At 44.7% G+C, this 9,565-nt stretch overlaps 1 protein-coding gene across 1 annotated transcript; it reads right to left on the reverse strand.

Annotated features, from left to right (window-relative positions):
• Positions 1-886: 886 nt before the first annotated feature.
• LOC147346554 (rano class II histocompatibility antigen, A beta chain-like) lies at positions 887-8,563 on the reverse strand. Its single transcript, XM_086371080.1, has 4 exons — positions 8,357-8,563; positions 4,265-4,534; positions 1,170-2,121; positions 887-916 (listed from the first exon to the last, which is right to left on the reverse strand). The coding sequence occupies exons 1-3, from the start codon at positions 8,457-8,459 to the stop codon at positions 1,730-1,732; spliced, it is 765 nt and encodes a 254-aa protein (XP_086227206.1). The 5' UTR covers positions 8,460-8,563; the 3' UTR covers positions 887-916; positions 1,170-1,729.
• Positions 8,564-9,565: the final 1,002 nt, after the last annotated feature.

Consider the following 9,565-nt stretch of genomic DNA (forward strand, 5'->3'; position numbering starts at 1 on the left):
TAATTTTGAAAACTATTTGATGGAAAGATAGAAGAGTCTGACACTGAATTCACGGGCAGTCTTCAGAAGAGAACGAGATCAGAAATGCCTGTTGAGGGCATTTATGGTTCAAACAGACTCAGCAGGCAGCTCAGAGAGCCAAAGAGGAGAGCCGAGTCACGGGCAGAAATCCAGGAAAAATCAAAACAAAAAGAGCATGTGACAGCTGCTTCTGGGTCACTGGGAGTCAGGTCCTGATGGATGATGCGGGTGGAGCTGGCTTGTTCACAGGCCGGGAGAAGAATTGCAGGACAAGATCAGAGAAGAGTCATGACAGACCCCAGGAAGAAGAACCTGGAGGACAGACGCAGGACTCATAAGTCACACCCACCCCTGAAGCAGACTCAGCCCTAGCCCCTCTGGCTCCCTTGGGGACACTGAGATTAATCTCGCCTAACATCTGCTCTTCACTATGTCTCCTGGAACTAAGGAAGGACCATATTCTACCAAAGTGAACACACATCTTCAGCTTGAAGGGCCACGAGGCCAGCTTCTGAGCACAGGTCATGGACTATCAGATGGGTGAAAACTGTGGGTCCTACCCTTTCTCCTACTGGCAAGTTCAGGAGTACTTCCTGTCATGGTGGAATCTGGGGCATCATTCAGACACTCCTGAATGGCTGATAGGAAAGGCTGGGTCCTCTTCTGGAGAAACCACTTCTGAGGTCTCCTGCAGAGACTGCACAGAAGGTTCCAGACTTTTCCTTGACCGCAACTCACATGAGTGAATGTGGTGTGGACCAAGAAAGGAGTAACAGAGGCAGGTGACAGAGTCCAGACCAACCCGCTCCACAACTTTTTCTATCTTGTGTGTGTCATTGTTCCGGACCAGAAGGGGAGGGGTCTTACCTGTGGATGAGGCCTCAGGATCGGCTAGCTGGAAGGAAGGGAAATAAAAACTCATTCACCCGGCTGGTGAGAAAATAACATCTCTCTTTATCTCAGCCTCCGAAAGGAAATGAGGGGGGGCAGTTCCAGAACGTTCTTTGCTCCCACCCACATACAATAAGGATTCAACTGCTACAAAAGAAGATCACCCCAACGTCACTGAGACAGTCACTAGAGAAGGATCAACAGAGGCTTTTCAGCCCAGCACCTGTCTTCCCCCTTTTTCTCCCAAGGCGCCTTACCTCTCTTATCCCAAAAGTGGACAAAAAGGCCCACACCAAGGAAGATCAGCCCCAGCACAAAACCTCCAATTCCGCTCTGCATCTTGCTCTGGGCTGATTCAGACTGTGCCCCTGGAAGTAAAAGCCCTCACGTCAGTGTCTCCATGGCCCACAGCATCCTCGTCTGGAAGCCTGGAGTCTGGTTGTGTGTATAAGAGACAGAGGGGCTCAGAAACCAGATAGAAGAGGGGAGGGCAGGCAAAGATCCCGGGGGGCTCTGATGGATGGTTGGGGGAGGATGGTAGCCCCAAGGAGGCATGTCCATCTGTTTGTCTGTCCTCTACGGGTCACCTTCAGATACCAGCCTCTACGTCAAAGCCCAGAGCTTGAACACTTCAGAAGGCACATTACTCAGGCTGAACTGCAGCCTGGAGGAGAGGGGAGAGGGATCCGGTCGTGTGAAGGGACCACCATCACATCTTGAGGGGGGAAATGAGATAAGGACTCAACAGATGCCTTTCAACTTGAGATACTGGGATCTAGTCCTCGGTCACTTCCAGCCCAGAAATTGTATCAGGGAGTTACATAGGACACAAGGGATGAAGACGGACTCCACCCCCACCAGACCCAGCGCTCTCCCTGAACTTTTTCTTTCCTGTCGAGTCCGTAGGGTCAATGAAGCGGCCCTTACGCCATTCTACTGTGATGGGGCTCTGGAGGCTGGGGTGGTCCACGTGGCAAATGTAGACGTCTCCAAGCTGTGGAATTGTCTCTAGCATCACGTGAATCTGGTAGGTCCAGTCCCCATTCTGAGTAAGAGGTGTGAACCCAACTCCAGCTGTCTGCTCCTGTTGATTCCGGAACCATTTGACTTTAACTTGGCGAGGGTAGAAATCTGTCACTGAACAGACCAGCAGATTATGGTGGTTCGGGGCCTCTGTACTGGCTGGAGAGACAGTCACTGTAGGCTCCACTAGGAGGAAAAGAGACAAAATTAGAGAATGAGGCAACAAAGAAATTCTTACCAGGGGCTGCAGTCTGTCCTTAGAAACTACAGTAGACCAGATAACAGGTATACCACCACCTCTGCTGCTGCTGCTAAGTCGCTTCAATCGTGTCTGACTCTGTGCGACCCCATAGACGGCAGCCCACCAGGCTCCTCCGTCCCTGGGATTCTCCAGGCAAGAACACTGGAGTGGGTTGCCATTTCCTTCTCCAATGCATGAAAGTGAAAAGCGAAAGTGAAGTCACTCAGTTGTGTCTGACTCTTGGCGACCCCGTGGACTGCAGCCTACCAGGCTCCTCCATCCATGGGATTTTCCAGGCAAGAGTCCTGGAGTGGGGTGCCATTGCCTTATCCGACCACCACCTCTAACCAGAGGCAATTACTATTCTAATTTCCAACACCATAGATTAATCTTACATGTTTGTAATTTAATGTAAACGGAACATTACCATATGTGCTATTTTGTTTCTGGCTTCTGTATCTCAACATAATTTCTATGAGATCCATCCACGTAATGGTTTCCCGTTCCTTTCATTGCTGCATAGCATTCTATTGTATGGTTATAACTCAATTCATTTGTCCATTCGCTTGTTTCTTTTTTTTAACATTTTATTTATGTATTTGGCTGCATCAAGTCTTAGCTGTGGCAGGGGAGTCTTCATTACAGCATGGATATTTTGTTTGGCACATGGGTTTAGTTGCTACACGGCATGTGGAATCTTAGTTCTCTGGCCAAGAACCCCACTACCCCTGCACTGGAAGGTGTGGGTGACCCCACTATCCCTGGACCACTAGGGAAATCCCTCTTTATTTCTTTTTATTGCTGAGTAGTAGTCTATTATATAGCTATGCCTCAATTTGTTTCTTGACAAAAAGTTGGGTTGTTTTCAGGCTTTGTTATAAATAATGCTCTCTTAACATGCTTGCATACACACACACAAAGATAACAAATATTTGTCACCTATTAGAATTCCAGCTCTGGGTTTATTTAGCTTATATGCTAGCCTACTTTGTAAGAGAAGAATACCTTTGTTTAGCAATCATTGGTTTCTTGAACAAGATCATTTATGTGAAAGGTCTTTGTAACACAGACTGGATAATTTTTGCTGAAGTAGGGTTGATATTACTGAAGTACCATTGATATTTTTATTGAAGTATAGTTGATTTTTTTGGAGAAGGAAATGGCAACCCACTCCAGTATTTTTGCCTGGAGATTTTCGTGGACAGAGGAGCCTGGGGGGCTACAGTCCATAGGGTCGCAAGAGCCAGACGTGATTTAGCAACTAAACCACCACATAGTTGATTTACAATGTGTTCATTTCTGCTGTGCAGCCAAGTGACTCAATTATATATGTGTACACATATAGACTCTCTTCATATTCTTTCCCATTGTGGTTCATCACAGGATACTGAACATCATTCCCTGTGCTCTGCAGCAGGACTTTGTTGTTCATCCATCTGGTATATGATAGCTTGCATCTGCTACTAGACGGGATAACATTTAAACTGTATATACCTACCATACATGCGCATGGGTACATATATGCCAAGTGTGCTGTGCTCACAGCTGGAGGACCAAGGCCAGCTCCACCCAGCTGCCCCAGAAAAGCTGACAGAAGCACTGCTCTTGAGGTTGGGACTAAAAGGATGAGAGATTTCAATAGAGAAAGAAAGGGAAGGTGGAGAAAAGGAGAACATTTTAAGGAGGAGGAATTACTTCTGCGAGGGTAAGGATGAAGGAAGTACACAAGACTCAGATGCTGTAGGAAGGTGTGGAGCCTAGGAGATGAGAGGGACTCAGAAGCCCCACCAGATACGGCCAGGGCTTGGGACATTCGAAGGATTGCAGTTGCCAGTCACTGTTCCCAATGCGTCTCACGTCTCCTGCATTGGCAGGTGTGTTCTTTACCAATACCGCCACCAAGGAAGCCCCCAATGATTTTCACACCCTCCCAAGTCTGCCCTGCCAGATTTTCCAACATTTTTCCTCCTTAGAGATTGACACCCCTCCTGGTCCCCCCAAGATGCTGGGAAACCACAAAAGCCCACTTTCCTGCATCCTTCCCCACAAGGCTCTGTGTGAAGGCATCTCGGCCCGTCCTAAGCCCACCTCTCCACTGGACAGTGAAGCCGGCCGTCTCTTTGTAGTTGTGTCTACACAGCGTGTCCACGTAGGCCCGAAACTCCGCCAGGAGGTCCTTCTGGGTGTTCCAGATCTCCGCACACACCCGGCCCAGCTCTGTAACAGCCACAAACTCGCCCAGGTCACTGTCAAAGTGCAGGATCTCTTCCTTGTTGTAGATCTGTCTGGCCACAAGCCTCACGTGCTCTGTCCCGTTGGTGAAGTAGCACATGCCTTTAAACTGGTACACGAAATTCTCTGCGGGAGAGCCCGTGGAGTAAGATTTAGTTCAGCCTTGCATCCCAACCAGCCACTTGTCTTAGGGAGGCATGGACAACAGAAGGGAAATACCAAAGGATTAAATAAAATCTGCTCTCAACCCTCAGAGTTGTATCCCCAGGAAAAATTTAGATGAAGCTAGACCATTCTTCACACCCTGTACAAACTAAATCTGGATGAATTAAAGCTCTGAGTATGAAATGCAATCCTACCAATACATTAGAGATGAAATCTGAGAACATCTTCATGACTCTGGAAGTATAAAGGATTTCTTAAGCAAATCATGAAAATGACAAGCCATAAAGAAGAAATTATTAATCAACTTCATTAGAATAACAGCTTCTGTTCATCAAAAGATATCTTAAGAGAATAAAGAAGACAAGCCAGGAAGCGCCAACAAATATTGGCAAAGCATGTGGTGACCATGTGCTTGGTTTGGAGTATAGTATTTTTTTTATTTCTTAAAAACAAATAAGACAGATACTATAATAGAAAAAGAAAGGAGAAATGTCAAAATAGGTACTACAATAAAGACTAAACACAAGTAGAGAATAAACAGAGGCAGAGTTGCCCATGCTCATTAAAATCAAAGACATTCAAGTTAAAAACACAGTGAAATACAGACAGTGCCTTTGGGAGGGGAGGAATGGAGTGGGAGTTTGGGATGAGCAGATGCAAACTGTTATGTAAGAATGGACAGACAATAAGTTCCTACTGTCCAGCACAGGGAACTGTATTAAATGTCCTTGATAAACCATAGTGGAACAGAATAATTTTTTAAAAGAATGTATATATATATATATATGTATAACTAAATCATTTTGCTGTACAGCAGAAATTAACACAACATTAAATCAACTATACTTCAAAAGAAAAATACAGTGAAATACAACTCTATATCTGCTGCTGCTGCTGCTGCTAAGTCACTTCAGTCGTGTCCGGCTCTGTGCGACCCCATAGACGGCAGCCCACCAGGCTCCCCCACCCCTGGGATTCTCCAAGCAAGAACACTGGAGTGGGGTGCCATTTCCTTCTTCAATGCATGAAAGTGAAAAGCAAAAGTGAAGTCGCTCAGTCGTGTCTGACTCTTTGCAACCCCATGGACTGCAGACTACCAGTCTCCTCCATCCATGGGATTTTCCAGGCAAGAGTACTGGAGTGGGGTGCCATCGCCTTCTCTGAACTCTATATCTACCAGATATGAAAGCATAACATCTAAAATATCAAAAGTGCCAAGAACTGGGTTCTTTTTATAAGAAGCAATCAATTTGAATAACTTTTGCGTATTCTGTTGTAAAGATACATATTCCATTTTGAACCTCCAATTCCATTCTAAAAATATAGCCGAAGAAAAAGCAGGCTCATAGGTTTCAGGATACACAGGGGGAAAAGTAGAAGCAATTCAAAGGTGTGCATGGAAATGGTAAGTACATGAAGGCTTCGACCAGGTGGTTGGCAGTGGAGGGTGTGACAAGTGTCTGGACAGGGGCTCATTTTGGAGGTAGAGCTAGCAGATTGGACTTGGGATCCTACAGTGAAGAAAGACTCAAGAATGTCTCCCAGCCTCAGGGCCTGAACGTCTGGGTGGGATGGTGGTGGTATTTACAAAGAGGAGAAAATCTGGGAGAGAAAGAAGTTTAGTGGAGAAAGTCCACAGTCCATTTGTCCTTGTTAAGCTTGCGTGTCCTGTGAGACAGCAAGCAGAGATAAGCTTGGCAATTAACATATATATTTGCCATTGCACGGAGAAAAATCTGGACAGTTATCACCTAACTGATAAAGGGATTCTCTCCAGGAAGTGGAATTGGGGGTGGGGGAAGGGGAAATGAAGGGGAAAGAAGTTACTTCTACTTTTGACTTCATATTAATAAGGTTTGAAATTGTTACAATGAATATGTGCTACCTTTGAAATTCAAATAAAAGAAAAAAAAGAATGGGTAAGTACATTGTAGCACACTCATAACATGGAATCTCCTACACAACAATGAAAACAGGTTGATGACTGTTACATGAAAGATCTATGACAGATCTCAAACATTATCCTGAGAAGTGAGACAATCCATTCATGGAACAGATGCAACTAGAGCTTATCATACTAAATGAAGTGAGTCTGAAGGAGAAAGACAAATATAATATGATATCACTTAAACGTGGAATCTAAAATACGGCACAAACAAACCTGTCTCCAAAACAGAAACAGAGCCACGGACACAGAGAACAGGTGTGTGGTTTCTAGCAGCTTGTGGGGAAGGAGAGGATGGACTGGGAGTTTGGGGGTGGAAACTACTACATTCAGAATGGATAAACAACAGGGTCCTACTGTAGAGCACGTGGAACTCTATTCAGCATCCCGTGATACACCCTAATGGAAAAGAACAAAAAAAGAATGTGTGTAAATGTGACTCAGCAAATGAGTCACTTTGCTGTACAGCAGAAATTGGCACAACACTGTAAACCAACTATTCTTCAACAAAAAATAGTTTGGTAACAATAAAAAATTTGTAGTAACATTTAAAGAAGGAAATAACTAATGTATACTGTTTAAGGATATGTTCATGTATGTCCAAACCGTGAAGAAAAGCAGTAATATTAAGATTATAAGAGTCATAATAGAGCTGACTTCTGGAAATTAGAAGTGGGTGTGATTGGGAAGACAGACGTGGGGGTCTTTTGGGGTGCTGGGCATAGTCATTTCAGACCTGGTTGTTGGTTTTTTGGATATTTCTGTATCACTTTTATTAAACTTTCCATATATGTTTTGCATAATGTCTGCGTTATACAAATAATGGTGTATTCCAAAATAAGCAATGTTTAAAAATAAACAGCGGCTAATAACACTTACCCCAGAGTCATCTGTGTGCGCGTGTTTGTGTTTTAGAAAGATGTGTATAATGTATTACTACAGGGTTTGGAAATTTGTGCGTGCGCTGCTGCTGCTAAGTCGCTTCAGTCGTGCCCAACTCTGTGCGACCCCATAGACGGCAGCCCACCAGGCTCCCCCGTCCCTGGGATTCTCCAGGCAAGAACACTGGAGTGGGTTGCCATCTCCTTCTCCAGTGCAGGAAAGTGAAAAATGAAAGTGAAGTCGCTCAGTCATGTCCGACTCTTAGTGACCCCGTGGACTGCAGCTTACCAGGCTCCTCCGTCCATGGGATTTTCCAGGAGAGAGTACTGGAGTACGCAGTAAATATTAATTCTCTTTTCTCACTAGTCTCACAGCCCTATTCCGCAGCAATATGGATTCAGGGTTGTACATAAACTCAGAATTAGTGACAATCGTTGCCTGGACCCTTCCCATTTCTCCTCTCAGACCTGACAAAGGGCCTGAGGACCTGCAGCTCGCACTCAAGGAGCTCACCCTCTTCAGAGAGTGAAGCTGCAGAGACTAAAGCTGTCTCAAATTTCTCCAACCTTCAGTCAGAGCGGACATAAACACCCCTCACCCCAAAGAGTTACCTAGGACAGTAAATCCTTGCCACTGACTCTCTGAGCAGTCTTAACACTTCTTGTTTTGCCTGGCCTCTGGTGTAGAAATGGATTTTCTCTTTTTCTGCCGGAACTCTGCGATCCCAAAATCTTTTCCCTGAGAGACACTAGCCTTCCTCCAAATGCAGAGGTTGAAAAAAGGAACCTAGCAACATTCTTTTTTCTGAAGAGGAGAACCCTGGACCTTGATAGAAGCTCTTCTAAGTTCTCCCTGCGATTTGGCCAGAGTGCACTGCATCCAACCCTAAACCAAAGAGACATCGGAGGTTAATTCCCAGATTGGAGAGCTCTGAAAAGCAGCCGTCGAGCACTTACTCGGAGTGTCTCTGCAGTGAGCCTCGGGGATCCTCAGCACCAGGAACACAGCCATCACCATTCCAGCCACAGTCCCGGGGTTCCTGGGGATGGTCACCCTCATCTTTCCAGCCTTGAAACAGAAATGGTGTAAGGGAAGCTCCGGCAGTCACCGCAGCTACTACCAATGGACCCGACGCTTCACTTTGCAGAGCAGGAAAATGAGGAAACCTGTGAACTTTAGGATTGGACAGCGCCTAGGCGAAAGGCCAATCAATCCGGTGACTTGGGATCTCATTTGTCTCTGGGTGAACACCTTCAAAGAAAGTTCTCCATTCAAAAAGTATTCATACACCGTTGATAGGTACCCATCACTAGGTCATCACCAAAACCCACTGAACTGGGTCGCTGAAAACGTGTTTGGAGACTTTAGGAACCAGAAAAGGAAAGTGAATTGGCGTATTTCTTCTTGGGACATTTTTTCAACTTTTCTGGTTCTCATATTCAAGGTTTGACTGTATGGAGGTAGAAAGAAATGAAATGATATTCCTTGGAAAAGAAGATAATTGTCTAAAAGCTGTTCATTACCTTCCTTGACTTATGAGACACCATGAGATATGACATAAAACAACAGATTTTGAGGAAAATGTACTTGTATCAAAAGGATGAACTCTGTAACTGTATAGCTCAGGGAAATTCTACTCAATGCTCTGTGGTGATCTAAATGGGAAGGAACCCCAAAAAAGGGGATAAATGAGTATGTATGGCTGATTCACTTTGCTGTACAGTAGAAACTAACGCAGCATCATAAAGCAACCATACTCCAATAAAAATTAATTTTTAAAAATAATAGAATAAAACATAGAAAAAAGGTTTTAAATTTTTCAAAATTAAGAAGAAGACAAACTATCTAATGAGGACTTGCAAATGAATTATAACATAATTTCATACAAGAAGTATTATGCTACCACTGAAAATTATAATGTAGAGTTATTTGACATGCTGTAGAGTAAAAGAAATCTACAACAAATAGACTCTGTGACCTTCAACAAATTATATAATCTCTAGTAGAGATCTTTTTTTTGAAGTAGTATTGGTTGATAACATTATGTAAGTTCTCGCCTAAACTCCATCCACAGACCCACCACCACTCACCCCACAGCCCACTGGGGAAGCAGAGACATCCGTACGCTGCCTGTCCCTGGGGGCCATACAGGAGCCACTCTACCC

Source organism: Bos grunniens, chromosome 23 (genome assembly GCF_055505025.1).
Source record: "Bos grunniens cultivar Pamir isolate PY7600 chromosome 23, Bosgru_T2T1.0, whole genome shotgun sequence".
Classification (NCBI taxonomy): domain Eukaryota; kingdom Metazoa; phylum Chordata; class Mammalia; order Artiodactyla; family Bovidae; genus Bos; species Bos grunniens.